The following is an 18,620-nucleotide window of genomic DNA, read 5'->3' on the forward strand; positions in this document are numbered from 1 at the left end:
GGCTCAATGTAGAAGCAACTACAGCAGTTAATACAGTGGGGTCTCGACTTACGAACGGCTCGACATACAAACGTTTCGACTTACGAACTGCTCTCATAGGAATATATGGACTCGACTTACGAACTTAGATTCGAGTTACGAACTCTTTTTTTTCCTTTTTTTTTAAAGCTAAGTCATCTTAGGTTAAAAGGAAAAAAGAAAAAAATATCCCCCTCTAGTGGCAGAAGGCGGAATAGCAGCTTCCCATTAGTTTCTATGGACAAAATGAGCAGATACGGATTAAATGGTTTTCAATGCATTCCTATGGGAAATGCAGATTCGACTTAAGAACTTTTCGACCTGAGAACTGCCTTCCAATACGGATTAAGTTCGTAAGTCGAGACCCCACTGTAGCTGATATTCCAGTAAAGCCAAGCCAAGAACTAATGGAATTGAAATCACAGAGAACAAACAACCTGCTGATTGATGTCACTCTGGGGGACAAGATACAGTAGCCATTGTTCTCACAGGTCTCACAGACCAGTTTAGGCTCCTCCCAGTGGTATGTGTAGTGACTACGGTCAGAATGTAACACTAGGCCCAGCTGATATTGAGAAGTTGAGATTAGGGATCTTCCAGTGGTGATGGTCCCTTTCTCTGCACCAAATGGAAAGTAAAGAAAAGTAGAGGTCAGAGGCATGAAGTGCACCAGGCAGGTGGGAAGTAAGAACCAGAGGTGTTGACATCACATATAACCACAAAGGTGACTATCACCTGTAAACTGGAAGTTGTGGTCTTAATCAGTATCAATGGGGGAGATGGATAAAGAGCATATCAATTGGTGGGGATGATGAAACTGGTAGAAAGATCTCAGTTGGTGGGACAGTCAAAGTTGGTAAACTTTAACTGGAATCATCCTAAACATAAAATTAAATTTTGGTAATATTTTCATTTTATACAATGCAATTCTACCAAACTAAGACAAATCTTTTGTATTTCTCCAATATATTGTTCACTTCTTTCTTTATTCTTTCCATATTTATTTATTTATTTATTTATTTATTTATTGGACTTATATACCGCCCCATAGCGCTACAAGCACTCTCCGGGCGGTTTACAATTTTTAATTATACAGGCTACACATTGCCCCCCCAGCAAGCTGGGTACTCATTTTACCGACCTCGGAAGGATGGAAGGCTGAGTCAACCTTGAGCCGGCTACCTGGGATTTGAACCCCAGGTCGTGAGCACAGTTTTAGCTTGCAGTACAGCGTTTTAACCACTGCGCCACGAGGCTCTTTTTTTATTTTCTTTACATCTTGTATTCCTTTTGTAGAATCTATACCCAGATACCTAGTACACTATCTCCTTAAATTCAGCTTTATTTTTCATTTTTCCTATTTCTTCTTTAGAATGATTATAAAACATCATTTCAGATTTATTCTAGTTGATTGTTAATCCACTTAATTCTCCTAAATCCTTTAAGCTCTTTTGTATCTTGTCTATAACTTTTACTGGGTTTTCTATCAACAAAGTGTCATCTGCAAATAGACTTATTTTAGTTTTCTGTTTCAATCCAATCCCTTTTGTTGTTTCATCTGTTCTTACTGCATTCACCAATAATTCCATTATTAACGCAAACAATTTAGGGAGCATACCTGTCTTGTTCCTGACTTAAGTTTATCATTTCTGTAATACCATCATTTACCATCACTATTACTTTATTATCAGAATATAATTGTTGTATAACATTATTAATTTTTGTTCTTTTCTTTTATCAGTATCTTTAATGTTAACTATTCCACACAATCAAAGGCTCTCAATATAGATAATGCTAATATATCTCCTTTTAATTTATTTCTCTCTATATAGTAACTTATACTCATAGCTCTTCTAACCAAATCTGACATTTGCCTACCACCTATAAAGCCACACTGATCCTTTTTCACATAATTATTTACAAATTTATTAATTGTTTAGAGAAGGAATTAAAACAAATAATAAGTGAATATTGAAACAGGGGGAAAAGAGGAGGACAAATAAAAAGGTGTGTTATTTACCACAAAAAAGGAGGATTAGAAATGTCAAATATTAGAAAATATTATGTTGCAAACCAACAAAAGAGTCATCCCAGATATTATAATACAAAATACAGTAAGGAAATTATATGGAAGGATATTAAATTATAAGAACTATATGAAATTGGAGAAGTGAAAGAAAATCGTTTGCATAAAAAAATCTTTCAAAAAATAATAAAAACAATTCAGAATCCTCTTATAAAGAATATAATGGAGATATGATATTAAGCCCTGGAATATCTATCTCCTTTAACCCTAGTGAAAGGAATTGGAAAAATTTCCAAAATATGGATTTAAGGGGTTAACATGTGTCTTAAAAAGAAAACAGATATACAAATGGGAAGAATGGGAAGAGAAAATTAAAACTAAAGAACAAATAAGATCAATTTTGCTAAAAGCTAAAAACTAAACTGGTAAAATGTAATGCAGTTGAAGAAGTGGTTAAGAGAGAGTGAGAAATTAAAACTAGAGGATAGAAAATATACCAAAAATTATAAAGAATTTGGAAAAAGAAATAGATGGAAAAAAGAGAAAGGAAGAACATGAGTAATTTATAGAATTTTGATGGATTGGAGGTAGAATATGAATACGAATACCCCATCTCTAATCGGAGGGAACAGTTAGAAGATTTAAAAACAGTATAGTAGGTGGATATAGGGAAGATAGATAAGGAGAACTGAAAAAAATCTGGAATAGAAGGATTTTTAAAAATATGTCAATTAGGATACAAGAAAATTGTTATAAAATATTATGAAGATGGTATTTAACACCAATGGTAAAATTAAGTATTATAGATTCTAAATACTCCAAGAAATGTTGGTGATGTGGATTAACAAAATTGGTAAATATTTTCATTTTTGGTGAATTGTGAAGTTATACAAAAAGTATGGGTCAAGAAAAGATCAGAAAATTCTTGGAAATCAACTAAAATGGTTCCAAAAATAGCATTGTCACTGATGATAGAAAATTGTGATGTGAATAATACCAAAAAAGGTAATTAATTTGATAACCACAGCTCAATTGCTTATATCAAAGAATGGGAAGAAAAATTGCGATTTCCAGCTGTAAGAGTGGTAAAATGAAATATGGAATATAGCAGTTAATGATAAACTGACTTGAGAAATTAAGTTTAAAAAAGGTGGAGAAGAGAGGTAGAGATAAAGGTTAATAGATTCAATAAAATATAAGAAGAATTTATAAAAGTTGTATTGTGTAAAAGGAAAGGGAAAAAACTGCAATTAATATATGTATTTTTAGAAGGACTTTAGGGGTGGATAAAGGAAGAGGGAGATTATGATTATTAGTAGAAGTATGTAAGATATAATGGTCCCTAGGGGAAGCGGTGCACTTGTATTCTGTGTTTATGTATTTAGTAAGTTTTATGTGTTTGTAGGATATGTATTTTATAAAAAGTAAGTTAAAAAAAGAGTTGGAAAAGTTGTGGAAAGCAGTGTAAGACTCCAAGGTGAAGCGTAATTATCAACAAATAGCAGGCAACATCAAGAGCATTTGGGACAGCTGAAAGTAAATCTTCCATGGTACAGTACATGCTGAGGTGCATGTATAGGTATGAAGCTGCTTGTTTTTCTCCGCAATCAGAAAGAACTACATCCGTGTGATACCCCTATTTGTTAGGTTCACCTTGGTTCTGTCAACTCCACTCCGTAGCCTATTAAATGATTTCAAAGTAACCCAATTCTCCATGTAACCAGGAGCTAGATTTTTCCTGTGGTTCCACCCATTTTAAGAGATGAGCAATTCTTTCTTTCCACGTTATAGTCCTAACATTCTCTGCTGTTTCTTCAAGATTTTGAAAAGCGTCCTTGATTTTAATTTGGAAAGGACGCTTCTAAAGTGGAACAATCAGCTGATAGGTGCTGTCATTGTCCAGGGAACGCCAACATGTTTTCATATTACAGTGGGGTCTCTACTTAAGAACGTCTCTACTTAAGAACAATCCAACTTAAGAACATCTCCATTTGCTAAATTTTGCTTCTACTTGAGAACAGAAATCCAAGATAAGAACAGGAAAAAAAACCTTTCCTGCTCTTTTTTTAACCTTAGGTCATCTTAGGTTAAAAAAAAATTCTCCCCCTAGTGGTAGAGTACGTATTAACCAGCTTTGCATTAGTTCCTATGGGAACTAATGCTTCAATGTACGAACACACCTCTACATAAAAAAAAAACAGCCAGAACGGATTAATTGGTTTTCAGTCCATTCCTATGGGAAATTTTGCTTCAACTTAAGAACGTTTCAACATAAGAACACCATTCCAAAACGGATTAAGTTCTTAAGTAGAGGTTCCACTGTAGTTTCTATGAACGGAAAAGAGCAGATACGGATTAAATGGTTTTCAATGCATTCCTATGGGAAATGCAAATTCAACATAAGAACTTTTCAACTTGAGAACCACCTTCCAATACGGATTAAGTTCTTAAGTAGAGACCCCACTGTATTCAAGGAGGCTTCTTCCATGTCCCATAGTGGTGAGTTAGGCAAATACTTCAAGAGCTGAAGAGACAGATGGCCTTTTAGAGATCAAAAGAGAGGCCATATGCAAAGATCTGTCTTTAATCACTTGCTCTGCTTCCTTAAGACACTGTTTCCAGACGAACAGGTCCAGCTGTGACTGGCAATTTCAAAGACCCTGCCTCTATGGATTTTACATGAATGGACCGCGTGGCCTTCATTTAAGCAAAGAAGGCAGGTCAGTGGTGATCTTGCCTCTACTGAAATGCCATAATTAAAATAATAATAAAAAAAGAACAATTAGGGAAAGGTGAAAAAGGAAGAAAATCTCTATGAATCTCTATGAAGAAAAGGAAAGATGGGGAAAGGATCTACTCAGCAAGACATTTAAGTTAGTCTCTTCTTTCATGGAGGAAAAAAAAAAGGAAGAGTGTCAAAGTGTGGCTGAGTATGCACAGTACACAAAAAGGCTGGGGCTCCCACCAAAGTCTAGTTCGTAATCAAGTATACCAAAGTTGGCTCTGTGCATGGGTAAAACCCATATGGGTGAGACACATGAACCAGTAAATCTATTGGTAAATCTTGATTTCCAATAGAACAGAAAAGGTTTGGGATTCCTGACTATTTAACAGTAAGAGTAACAAAATGACTCTAAATTATATTGCTGAAATGAAGAAGAGTTACTGTATTTGCCGGTGCACAAGGCGACCGGCTGTATAAGACGACCTCCCCAACAGGAGGAGGAGGAAGAAGAGGGGAAACGGGTGGGTGGCGGGCGAGCAAGTGCGCGCGGCATGGCAGCGAGAGGGCGAGGAAGAGTGGAAGAAGGTGAGTGGGGGCGGCAGGAGGAGGAAGAGGAAAAGGGAAACAGGCGGGTGGCGGGGGAGCGAGCCCAAGCCGGACCACCATTTTGCAGAGGCCTCTCTTTTATTCGCCTCCTGCGCGCACGCTCCTTCGGCGGACGAGCCCCAGGACTCTCAGCTGGGCCCCCCTACCCCCCGGAAGAAGCCTCTCCCGGGGGGATCAGGCGGCCGCGCAGCTGCTTCATCACCTCTGTCAGCATCTGGTTGCAGAGGGCAGAGTAAGGGTTCATCCGGACCAGCTGCTGGCGGGTGAAGGGGCTGCCGAGGCGGGCCACTTGTTCGAAGTCCCTCCCAGCCTCCTCCTCCTGACCTCTCAGCTGCTGGATCAGGCCGCGCTGCACGAACCCTTGCAGGCCACCAGGCCGCTCTCCTGGCAGTCGCTTTCCCGGGAGACGGGGGGGGGGTTCAGCACTGCTGTGGGGGTGTAGCTCCAGGACCTGGGCGGAGCTGTCTCAGCGGCAGCTGGCTCAAAAAGTCGTCTTGTATGCCGGCAAATATGGTAGGCTGACTTTTTTTGTGTAGAAGGCCTGTGAGCTCTGTTTAGTTCTGATACTTATGTGAAATTCCTGGATCAGAATATTTTAATTCTCAGTTCATATACTTTGCATGAGTCTTTGGATGCTGAATCTCATGGTTTTAACAAAAAACAAAGAATATCCAGCAAGCCTGAAGTCTATCTATATCTGGTACATTTAAAAAGTGACTCATTTCTCAGGTCTACAACACATGTGCAACATATGTGCAAAAGAGTATCTCTAGTTATAAGGAATCAATTCCCACAGAGAACAGAAGATTTTATAGGATACAGAGGAATTGTTAACTGTACTATCAGGGTAACAATCAAATTCTTTCCTAGAACCCTGTCTGAAATCCTGTTGTGCCATTCTGGATGAGCAAAGGTAATTAATTCATCGTTGTCAGCTGCCGCCACTGTCACCACCCACTGCTACTTAAAGTCTTTGGCAATTTTGGCATGTATGTGACTTTGTAGCAAATACAAACACTCCATAAAACCCATATGAGACAGCATTTAAGAAAGCAGGATCAAGTTGGTCCAGAAGTAACACTTGGGCTGTATTCATTTGGCTACTTCAGGAATTCATACTGCTCCTGACTGCCAGAATGGCACCTTTTGTTGGCTGTCCCTTGAGGACAATGTTCAAATCTTCAGTTCAGACTGAAATCAGGGCATGTAGAAACGAGTAATTTCTGCTGAGTCCTTAACTGGCAACAGGGGAACATGTCTGTCTGTTAGAGAGTGGCTGTCTGAGAAGGGCTTTTTTAATGGATTGTTGTGCCTTGTTGCTTTTAAATGGGTTCTTAGTATTGATTTTATTTACCCTTTTTAATATAATATTTATTTAATTCTTTTTAAATATTTGTATATTTTTGCTTTTTGCTGTTTTTGCTTTTAAATATTGTCTTTCAAATGATTTAAGCCACCTTGAGCCTTTTTGAGGAGAAAGGCAGAGTAAAAGTATTTTAAATAAATAAAATAAATAAAGTCTGCCCCTCTAAATCGCCAAAGGAAGCTTTGATCACTTGTGATTTGCCATTGCTGAATGAAATCATTCCCACTGCTCACATGAAGCTTATGAAGTAGATAAGAGTGACAGACTAGAACTCAGGAGATCTGGCCCCCACTTGGCCAGTGTGTGGCACTGGCAAAACACTCCTTAAATATCACACATACCTTAAAAATCTATAAGGGTCATCACAAATTAGATGTGAATTGATGGCATAATAACAACAATGATGCCAGTGAGTAAAATGGGCCAAATGAAGAAATGGCTAAAAGTAACCTTTTCTTTTTAAAGGTGTTACAAAGGAATAATTTCTTTACTAAAGTTCCATCTCTTTTGATATGATCCACAAATAAATGTCTGAGGATAGGCAGAGTATTTGTACAGAAGGAGAACTGGTGCTAAAATATACATTTTAAGAATGTGGGGTGGTGCACAGTTGAAAAGAAAATATGCAGGATTACCTTAATTCTTCCTTAAATTAGATAAATTTAAAAGAATACATTGGCAGTAATGTTGTTGCTTGGTGTACTAATTGTGACTAGAGTCAATTGAATTTGCAGAGGAGTTGACTTACCAAATCCCTACTGATTCAATAGGCCCATTCCAGTTGCTATTTGCTACCCCAAGCAACAGGATTTCATCCATTATGTTTTATGCACTGGATTTAGGCATATGATATCCCGATTGATAAACTGTTGTTCTTCTGAAAATTTTGATGTTTTCTCAAGCCTGCTGATGCTACCCAGATGGTGCTCTTCTGGTGGCACAAGGCCCCAACTCAGAAAATATGATCACTAGTAGTGAGCACAATGTGGGTTTTTTACCTTTCAGCATTTTCCTTGGTGAGATTCACAGCCGCTTCTGATTTATCTATGGCAATGACCCGGCTCTGTAGGGAGGGAAAAACAAAACAAAAAACAAGCACAAAACAAACATTAAAACATGTCTTGGACACAGCTGGATGTCATTTGGGAAAAGAGCAATGGCAGTGAGCAATGCAAGTGTCACATTTTCGGAAAAATGCTCTGGCTAACTTTACCTAAATATATCACAACTTTTTTTTAAAAAATAGAGCTATTATCACTTCTAACATCTTCCTATATTTTCTGACACCCATGCATTTTGTCTCCATGTTATACAGAATGCCTCTGAAGTTTTCTGAGCCTAAAGAACAGGGTCAAAATAGGACATCATTTTTAAAGCATAAAGTTCTTAATTGCCAATAGAGATGGAGGTGTTCGTACTCATATACGAATACCCCCACACAGGTGGGCATAACAAGGGTCTGAACCGTCCACTCACCCTTTTGCTGGTGCTGTGGGCTCCGTGATCCTTTCCTATTGTTCCGGAGCTTGTAGTTGACTACCCACTCACCCCCATCTATAATTGCCAATAATTAAGCCTCAGGAAAGGTGTTCCAGTTTTTTGAGGAATAGGAAAATGTTTCCACAAAAGCAAGGAAACCACCAAATTACCTTTTTTTTTAAAGAACAAAGGGAGAGGGGTGGTGATGGCCATCTGGGGAAGCCCAGAGAGCCGATTCAGCCCCAGAGTGTGAGGTTCCCTGCTCCGTTTTTTTGGCCAAAGGCTGCATTCTTTCAAGGGTGTGTGGGTGCATGGTAGCCATTTGTGAGCCCAGAGCATTTTTCTCTTTCTGCCAGAATTTCCCACTGCCTTCTTGGTTAGTGGCCCAGCTGGGGAGGAAATGACGGCTTGTGTCCATCTGACTAATCCTCCTGGCCACTAATCAGGTTACTTCCGTACCTAGCACACCACAGGGATTATTGTATGCTCTTTTTCCAAAACTTCCCAGGCTCATTGAGGAAACCGATCTAAAGTGTCTGCCCCCTTCATATTGTCCAGAGACACTCTCTCCACAACATCTCCTTTCCCAGAAAGTTCCATCTTCCTCTCACACAGTTCCAACAGCATTTCTGCACCCAACAGGATGTACTTGTTTTCCACCAGGATTAAATAATTTCCAGATGAGGAGACTCCTGAAAAGCAGGAGGCAACTAGTTAAAAGACAGGCGCACCCAAACCAAAACTGTAAATGGGACGTTTGGTCCTTCCTGTCAGCTCTTTGATCACACAGACTTGGAAACAGGGGCTCCTCTCTCATCTATTTGATTGCATTCTTCTGTTTGGAAAAGGGCCGTGAATATCTCATCTCTAGTTTTTCTACCTAAAACAAATCAAACACACTCACATGAGGCAGCTTCTTCAGGATACTCAGAGCTATGGCCCCAGAACCACAGCCAACCTCCAGGATCACGGGCCCATGAGACGGAGGGAATGGCCAAGGATCTCGGCGGCCAGCTGAGTTCAATCTCTTCTTGCGTTCTTCATCCACAGCAAGGGAGACTAATTCCTGGAAGTCAAAACCAGCCTTTGTAACGATTTCACTCTGACTGCTTACTTTCCTGCCTAAACATGGAGAGTGCCCTGTTGACAGCTTGGGAATTAGATGGTTCAATGAGGGCCTGTATTTCAGCTCTCTACATGGAACTTGCACATCTGGAAAATAGATTAAAATTTCATTCACAGATATAATGATAATGAAGAAGATGAGAAACAACGTTCTGTAACATTTCTCTCGCCCTCAGTTTTTCTCCTTATATGGCCTGACCTACATACTCAAGAAAGGCCAGCTATTTAAAAAAATCTGGTTCATTTTAATTGTTTTTAAAGGAAATCTACCTGCATTTAGGAAACTACAGTACAAGGAAAAATTCTGTATTAATAAAACAATCAAAGCAAAACCAAACCAAAGGGCCTATAGACATACATTAGCGTAGAATAATTTTCCCCACAGAACCCAGAAATCCTAAAACATTTTACGGCAATGCCTCCTCTGCAGCAGGGAGAAAACAGGCCATTGCTCTTTGCTGCACAGAAAATTAGCTGATATGGGGGAAAGCAAGGCAAGAATCCTTCACCCTGACATAACTAGCTTTCCATATTTAGAAACAAAGTTTCAGATATAGGACAGAAGTGCGGGATGGTGTGGAAAAACAAGACTACCTGCAGAAGGTGAACCTGGGAATGGAAACTATTACAATTACTAAAACAGGGACTGCACCCTGACAACTTCCCATGTTAATACACCCTTCCAGATATGCTGACTCGAAAGTACTGCATGTTCTATCACATTCAACAGCACTCACTCTGACATAGGTACTTATAGCGGTAGTTCCCAGATGCTCTGAGACTGTAACTCCCAGGGGTCTTCACCACTGCCTATGCTGGCAAGAACTTCGGGGAATTATAGTCCCGGAACGTCTGCGGGCCCCAGGTCGGGAACCACTAGCCTATAGGATCATAGCCTCCGAGGACTATTGTCTGATCTGGGTGTTACTGCAACTAGTGTAGTGGACAAGGTGATAGGGGAATGCCTAGCCCACCTCCTACATAATGTTTACGTTCAATAAAGATTAGCACAATTTTTTGAAAAAAGGACAGTTAAATCCTGTGTCAGACTTTTGGTTATGCAGAAAGAAAACCCTCAAAGAAAATATGAATGCCCACGTATTTAAGTGCACACAAGGGTCTTTGGTCACCTGGACACTGTTATTTTGGGTGTCTGCATTACTGTGGTATGGAGGAGCAGTGGAAAGAACACATTTCCATAGCATCTCATGTGAAGAAGTCCAGAACCTTCACCAACAAAGAATGTTGTTTGCCCAAACGCCAGCACATCTGCACACTCCTTCCTCCTCCAGCAACAAGCAGCCGTGAAAGTGGGCCGTAGAACAGCAGTAGCCACCAAAGTCTGGAAAGAAACTCATCTACTTCTTTGCCACTGTAAATGTGTTTTTGGGTCCTGAGCCCTGAAATCAGTCACTGTGGAAACACTTAGGGTGCTGCAAACAGGTAATAAAATGTAGAAAATGGGACAGAAGAGTCCCTGCGGGTTGGAATACAAAACATTTACGCAGAAGTACTACATCCATTGACAGTAAGGTTGAAAAAAGAGAACTGTGCTGGCTATAGGTGCCTTAGGTGCTTTTTGTTCTTATTCCAGGAGCAATATCATTCCCAAGCCACGGTCATATATATTTCACAATTGAGTTTTCCTGACAATACAAAAGATTATGGTCAGTGGCAATGACTCATCTTGGCCCATATTTTTGCAATGGCAAGAGGACAGGGACAATTAAAAGCCAAAGAAGAACAATATATCTGGGATTAACATCTCTCCCATGACTTCTTCGGCAGTGAAATTCTTCCTCCTATTTGAAGGAACGATACCCTTAAGGAAAAGGATGAAAGAGCAACATATGACCTGTATTCAAAGTTTCAGCATATCCTAAGGGTAAGGAGATGCAAACCACAATTTCTGTGGCTGTATCTTTCTCTCATGTGGGCACTCACTGGCATACATTAAAGGAGCTTGTTATCACTGCCATCCCTATACAGCTCCTCCTGCACACACCACCTCCTCTTTTATATAGGTGACTTACACTGAGAGCTAAAACCCACCTCTGTAATTATTCCTATTGTGCCTTTCATAGATTCATTTTATGCAGGCTATATTTTACTGAAGTTCTTCAAGAATATGGCCAGCTTTGCTAGAAACAATGACCACGAGGAGGGCTTCCTCACATCTGAGGATTGCTGAGGATAAGAGCTGAGCCACACACTGTTCTAAGAAAATGTCCCTAGAAGCCTAAAAAAACATACAGCTGCCTGCTCTAACAAGGTCAGGTTAGGACAAGGGTGCTTAGCTGAATCTGGCTTCAGGAGGTACAAATCTGACTTCAACGGGCACACGGTTGCCCATGGCCTGTTCTAAATCAAGCAGTGGGAAGGCCTGAGATCACATTCAAGCAGAACTCCATGCCCAGCACTCTCATTTGTTCTGCTTTCTCTTTTTCAAACAGGAAAATCGGAGACGGGAATGTGTCGTTGGCTGTCGCGCTTCACAACAAGGACTCTTCCTTGAATTTGCAGCTGAAGTTTGTACCTATACGGAAAAAGCTTGGTCAGCAAAAGCACCCTTGAACAACACGCTGGCCTTCTGTGACAATATGTCATTTATACAAAGGCTTTAGCATTTCAGGAAAAAAAAAATCAAGTACTGGGACAGAAGGCAGAAGAGTTAAATCACTAACATAAAAATAAATCCCAGAAGGTTCTTTAGCAGTTGCACAATGAGGAGGCTTCCTTCCTTCTCTTTACTGAGTTTAGAGTCACACTTTCAAGGAAAAGAAGAACAATGCTCTTGAAACCTACTGTCTATTAAAATAGTAGAGAGGGAATGTTAAAATAGGGATGGGCTACATACCGTATTTTTCCGTGTATAAAACGACACTTTTCCCTAAAATAGAGGAAAAATTGAGGATTGTTTTATACACAGAAAGCAGCAGGAGGAGGTGGAGACTGAGGCAAAGAAGCAGCCGGGCTCAGCCGCCTCTTGCTGCTGCCCATTGACTACCACAGCTGCTGCACAATCGCCCCCCCCCCAGTGATAATCGCCTTGTGATTGGGTTCTCTCTGCCTCCTGCTGCCTCCGCCACTGGTTGTGGTTTCAGTGATCGTGCAGCCCTTCAATCCCTACTTCCCCCTTTTTTTTGCTAAGCCCCGAGGCTTAGCAAATGGAAGGGAAAAGCAGCGGCCAAATTTTCTAATTTGGGGTTAGAAAAGGGGTGGTAGTGGTCATCTTATACATTGGGTCATCTTATAAACGGAAAAATACAGTACCTTCTCATGTTCCCACTCACTGCCAAAGTTTCTGCCACCACCCTCAAAATCTCAATAATTTGACTAAGAGACACAATGTGTAGGAATGGCATACCATCTTTTTCAACACAGTTCCATTCCCAAAAGGCTGCTAAGAACTTGATCCTGCTGGGATACAAGGGCAGGCTTCCCCCGTCAGCCAAGATTGCAAAAGGATTGCTAGGTGTTTTTTTTTTTGCAGCAGCAGCAGTAATGTTTTTGATGGGACATGCACTGGGAAGGTGCCACTTCTAATAGTTTCCTTGGGTGATAGGTACCCCTCAAGCCTTGGCAAGCTGACATGGTCTAGAGGGGCGGGGTATAAATAAATAAATAAATAAATAAATAAATACATACATACATACATACATACATACATACATAAATACATAAGTAAATAAATAGTCCTGAGTTTAAGTCAGTCATAACTTGCTATATTTGCTTCACAAGGCCTTAATCAAACTAAATACATTAAAATTCAGTGTCTGTGAAAATTCAGTGTCGTCAAAGGCTCTCTGACAAAACTACATATGCACAGGGAAGGCTAGGTTTGGACTGTAGTCACTCCATAATTTTTTTACATCAGCCTGGCATGGTGGTTAGAGAATAGCCTGGAACTCAGGAGACCTGGCCTGAAATCCCCACTCAGCTATGGGCCTGATAATGCAGTTGCAGAGTGCCATTCCATGGCAGTGCAGCCCAGCATTAGCAGCATTTTTAAATGGGCTTTCGACCTACTGGCATACCTCAGTTTACAAATTTAATGCATTCTCTGGGACGTTTTGTATTGCAAAAAATTCACAAACCGAAACAGTTTCCCATAGGAATGCATACACTGGGGCAGTGCTATAAACCTCCCAAGAGCAATACATCCTGGGAAAACTTGCTTCGTATTGCCAAAAAAAGAAAAAAGAAAAAAAAGAATCCAAGGCATTCTTTTTAATAGATTTTCATTCATAAACCAAAAATTACATTAACTGAGATGTTCATAAACCGAGGTACGCCTATACATGGAAAAGAACGTGGAGGAAGCAGAAGAATCCTGGCATTGGTTTGGATGCAGCAAATTATTTTTGAGAATTGTACAACAGCAGGATAGCCATGAGGGCACTCAGCCTCTAGCAGGAAAGGAATCAGTAGAGGAGTTTGATGGTTGTTGTGGGTTTTTTGGGCTCTTTGGCCGTGTTCTGAGGAGTTTGAGCTTGTCACATTCTCTCAGCCTGACCTACCTCACAAGGTTTTTGCAAAGAAAAAGGCAGGGGGAATGGGGAAAGCCGTGTACATAGCTCTGACCTAACTGGAAGAAAGACAGAATATAAATGTAAACAGTAGTAGTAATAGCGGTAGTAGAAGGAACTGCAACAAGCATATAGCTTTTGCAGCTCACTGAACATATAGAAGCAGTTGGAACAATTTGACAGGCAACCCCTTTCATTATCTGAATACCTTCTTTTACTATAAACACTACTTCAGATCTGGATTGTAACACCCGTGCATCCAAACGTTTTACAAATCTGGTCTCCTAATTCCTGATACAGTAGGCATAAGGCAACTTGTGGCCCTCCAGGTATTGCTGGAGACTGTCCCATCACCCTTCGTAACTGGCTATGTTAGCTAGGGCAGAAGGAACCTGCAAGCCATTTGGGGGATCGTAAGTTGCCCAACTATTTTAAGGCAGGTTAAAGTAGGCCAGAGCATGACCCTACAAATTTTCTACCTCACCATTCTCATTCAAGGCTCTTCTTCCCTTGTTTTTTTTTTTTTCTCCTTTTCTTTCGTCATGATGCATCAGTTCTACTGGAGAACACAATGACAGTCTCAGAAATTCAGATTATTATGACTCTTAAAGAACAACCCTGGATGAACAAGGAATGTATAGGTAGAAAATGCTGTAAGCATAGTATTAAACAATGCCCCAAAACAATGTAGAACAAAATGAAGTGAAACAAGACCCCTTGTTCTGGACATAGCTGGAAGGGATCAGATTCCTTGCCATACAATAGAAGGCCAGAACACTCAACACAGTGTTGCCTGGTTTCTCCATGGTTTCTGTTGCTTCTTCCATGTGGTACATGAAAGCACCGGTGTTAAATCTGACCTAGTTTCAGAGATACCCACAACCTCCACGGATGAGTCATCAGATTGGTGGAGAGGCATTCAACCTACAAGACTATTCGCATGCAAATCCTGCTTAACAGAACGCCTTACTCCGTGTGATCCAATCCCACATGCCAGACATCCTGCCAGTCTGAGTCACTGGCAGAGGCATGGGGAGCTCAGTGCCTCTTTCCTAGAACTGGTGGCAGAAGATGCCTTTCAAACTAAATCACTCTGCCACCCCCACCCCCAATCCCATCAGCTTTTTCAACAGTCTTGCTCTGGCATATCCTGGGCTATGTGCAGAGGGACCAGAGGAACACAACAGGAAGGATTATGGGGGTTCTCATTTGTTCTAAACCACAGGTGGGAAACCTTCCACCCCACCTGAAAGCCACACCCCCTTGGTGAAGATTTAGGAGAGGGGTTATTTATTTGCTTGTTTAAAATATTTTTTAACACTACCTTTTTCCTTAAGACCCAAGGCAGCTTATATCATAAAAAAAAACAGTATTTAAAGTTAACAACAGAGTATACAAATACTAAAAAGAATCAAACAAATATCAAACTAAAAAAAAAGTAAACAAAATCAACACCAAAACATATTCAAAGCAATAAAGTAAAACAATCCATTTAAAAGCCCCACTCAGACAGTCAGTCACTAAGGGAAAAGTGCTTGAAGAAAAATGTCTTCACCCGCTTATGGAAGGACAGTACAGTAGTGCCCCGCTTAATGATTACTCCGCTTCACGATGAATCTGCTTAACGATTATGTTTTTGTGATCGCTTTTGTGATCGCAAAACGATGATTGGATAGCATCATAGGCATCCTTCAGTCTCTAGAGACTATGGTAACATGCTCTGAATCAAGGAGTGTCCTCTCCAGAACATGAAGCCCGGGTAAGGTAATGTGGAGGATAGGCTGTTACCCAAGCAGCAGATCCCTCCTCTCCACATTGCTGAAATGATCCAATGGAAAGGCAAGAGCCAATACAACTGGTTCCAGCAATGTCGCAGGAGTTGGCAGAACGACACATGCTGCCTTCGGGACTCCAGCTCCGGATTTTGCCTCGAGGTTAACTCCTGAAGCCTTTTCCATGAGTGGATATAGCCACAAGGCAGTGGAGGTTTGAAATCGGAGTTTTCCTTCTCCTTCTTGGATAGCAAAAAACCCGCTTTATGATGATCAGTTCCCTGCTTCGGGAACCGATTTTTCGCTTTACGACGATCAAAACAGCTGATCGTCGGGTTTCCAAAATGGCCGCCTGCTATTCAAAATAGCTCCCCGCTGTGTTAGGGACGGATTCTTCACTCTACAGGGAGCAGAAAATTGCCACCCTATGAAGGATCTTCGCTTTACGAAGAGGTATTTTGCCCATTAGAACGTATTAACGGGTTTCTAATGCATTCTAATGGACTTTTTACTTTTGCTTGACGACAATTTCGCTCTACAGCGATTTTGCTGGAACGGATTAACGTCGTCAAGCGAGGCGCCACTGTAAAGATGGAGACAGCCTGGCTTTCTGTGGAAAGAAGTTCCAGAGTCTGGGAGCAGCAACAGACTTACAATGTAATAATAATAATCTTAGAATCGCAGAGTTGGAAGGGGTCATATGGATCATCAAGTCCAGCTCAAGAAGACACAGTGTGGAATTGAACTTCCAAGGTCTAGTTCTGCAACCAGAGATCTAGGCCACTGAGCTATCCAGCATGCCAATGGTGAGCAAGGCACAGTACTCCCTCCTGTCTCTTACCAACGCACACATCACATCTCCATCAGCTGGGCTCTGCCTGCCCTCCTTATTTGTACAGCAGGCAGACTGCTGACTGGAGCTGGTTACAGGGACCACAGAACCCCGTTTCAGCAGCTTCACCGGTTGCCAATCGGTTTCCAGACTGAATTCAAGGTGTAAGGTCTAACCTACAAACCCTTAAATGGCAGAAGGCCTTCTCTGTCGCTGCTCCCCAACTTCGGAACTTCCTCCCACAGGAGGCCAGGGTGGCGCCATGTTTGCTGTCCTTCCGCAATGAGGTGAAGACCTTTCTCTTCAGGAAAGCTTTCCCTCAGTGACTGGCTGCCTGAGTGGGGTTTTAAATAGGCTGGCTGTGTTTTGTGCATTGAATGTCTTTCGGTGTTGCTTATTTTAGCATAGTACTTATTTGATCCTTTTTAGTATTTGTATACTCACTGCTGTTTGCTTTAATATTGTATTTTAATTATGTAAGCTGCCTTGGGTCCTTTTAGGGACAGAGGCGGGGGCAAAAATATTTTAAATAAATAAATAATAAAAATAAATATTTCTTACCCCCCCCCTCTCTCTCTCTCGCAATTACAGTTGTTAACAAGTAGTCAGAGGTGCCAGTGGACTTTCCCCTCCCCTCAGTATCAAAACAAGATGTGGAAAGAGTTAACCCTTCTTCCCCCAGGCCTGCTTTCCCCACAGCAGTTTTAAAAAGCTGCTACCAATCATCAGTAGGAGCTTACCCTAAACGCTGCCTGCTATGCAGGGGTAGGGTGCATTCGGTTTGAGGTTGGCCAGTTCCCATTTTTAAGCAATGTAAAGGAGAACAGTAACCTTATGGCTAAAAGATGTAAAGGGCATGTTTATAAGGTAGCATGGCAGAGTGGTTAAGAGTGCTGGACTCGTACTTGGGAGATCTAGGTTCACATCCTTACTGAGTCTTGAAGCTTAGGGCATGACCTTAGCCCGTCGTTCTCCCTCAACTACCCTTCTGTAAAATGGGAAGGAGGAGGAGTCAGAGTCCGCTGGAAGAAAAGAAGCACACAAATTCTACCACCTAGCACTTCAGAACAATATTTTGTTTCACTGACAAAAGAACGGCTGCAAATAGAAAAAGAACAACAGAATACCAGTCCTAAAGCAAAGGAGAAGGAACTGGAAAGGAGCAGGGATGAGTACCTGAATCCAATACCCTAGTGCTGATGCAATCTGTGTTTACACAGGGATTCACAGTAACCTAGCCTGGTAGGCAAAATATCAGATCACAGAAGAATGGTTGTGCATGAATTGAACAGTAAAAGGCCAAGCATTCAACCCCAAACATCCTTGTTAATCAAAATTACATTTCAGTTCTGAGGAGAAAGAGTAACAAAATTGAGTATGCTATTTGTGTAGCCTCTCTCTCCAGCCTTTCTGCTTCCAAGACAAAGTGGTTTCTAAAAATAAACCATGTTGACAAAAGATAACTCATGCTCTCTCACGAGTTCCCGCATTAGACCAGTCTTTCAAGCACCTAAGCCTGTGGATAGCAACTGCACTTTCCCCTTTCCTGCTAATGCCAAAACCTGAAAATGCTCAGCCCCAGATTTTCCCCTTTCCTTCCCATAGCTTGCTTTCACCTCCTGATCCTAGTCCCTAACCTCCAAGCACAGTTTACAGAACCTTTCATTTATACTTCCAATTCATTCTGTAACAATGGATTTCAGAGCAAGATAAAAATCAATAAAGTTGTAAAGCCATAAAGCAACAATCCACATGCCAATATCAGCAGTGACAAATGAACAGAATCACACTATGGTGAATAAGATCTAAATTACTGGATAAAACCTGGGTCTTAATTTGGTAACAAAGTGAGGCTAGCATCAGCATTAGCTAGGCCTCCAGATTTGATTATGGGGGTGGGTGGGTTTGATATTCCATAACCACAAGGCCATAGCCAAAAACGTCTCCCGATATGCCTCTCGTGTTGAGGACATAATGTACCACTCCACACAGCAGTTCACACAGGAGGGCCCACTCACCACACCTTAATATCTTGATGGGTGTATAGAGCAAGAGGCTCTTCCTCCAATACTGAGGTCAGTGATTAATACCTACCACTCGGACTGCACATATGCTACAGCTAGTACAATATCCTTAAAACAA

The 18,620-nt window shown here is 41.1% G+C and overlaps 1 protein-coding gene across 7 annotated transcripts in view; it reads right to left on the reverse strand.

Annotated features, from left to right (window-relative positions):
* HEMK1 (HemK methyltransferase 1, mitochondrial release factors N(5)-glutamine) overlaps positions 1-18,620 on the reverse strand; it is an 86,494-nt gene that overhangs the window by 25,132 nt on the left and 42,742 nt on the right. For all 7 annotated transcript variants that reach the window (XR_013541760.1, XM_078385483.1, XM_020788786.3 and 4 more), the window contains 2 exons: positions 9,125-9,286; positions 7,740-7,804 (listed from right to left, as the gene is read on the reverse strand). Coding sequence is in view for 6 of the 7 variants with exons in the window: in XM_078385483.1 (XP_078241609.1) it covers positions 7,740-7,804; positions 9,125-9,286 (227 nt within the window). In the remaining variant the exon portion in view is untranslated. The remainder of the gene's footprint in view (positions 1-7,739; positions 7,805-9,124; positions 9,287-18,620) is intronic.

Source organism: Pogona vitticeps, chromosome 2 (genome assembly GCF_051106095.1).
Source record: "Pogona vitticeps strain Pit_001003342236 chromosome 2, PviZW2.1, whole genome shotgun sequence".
NCBI classification, from domain to species: Eukaryota; Metazoa; Chordata; class Lepidosauria; order Squamata; family Agamidae; genus Pogona; species Pogona vitticeps.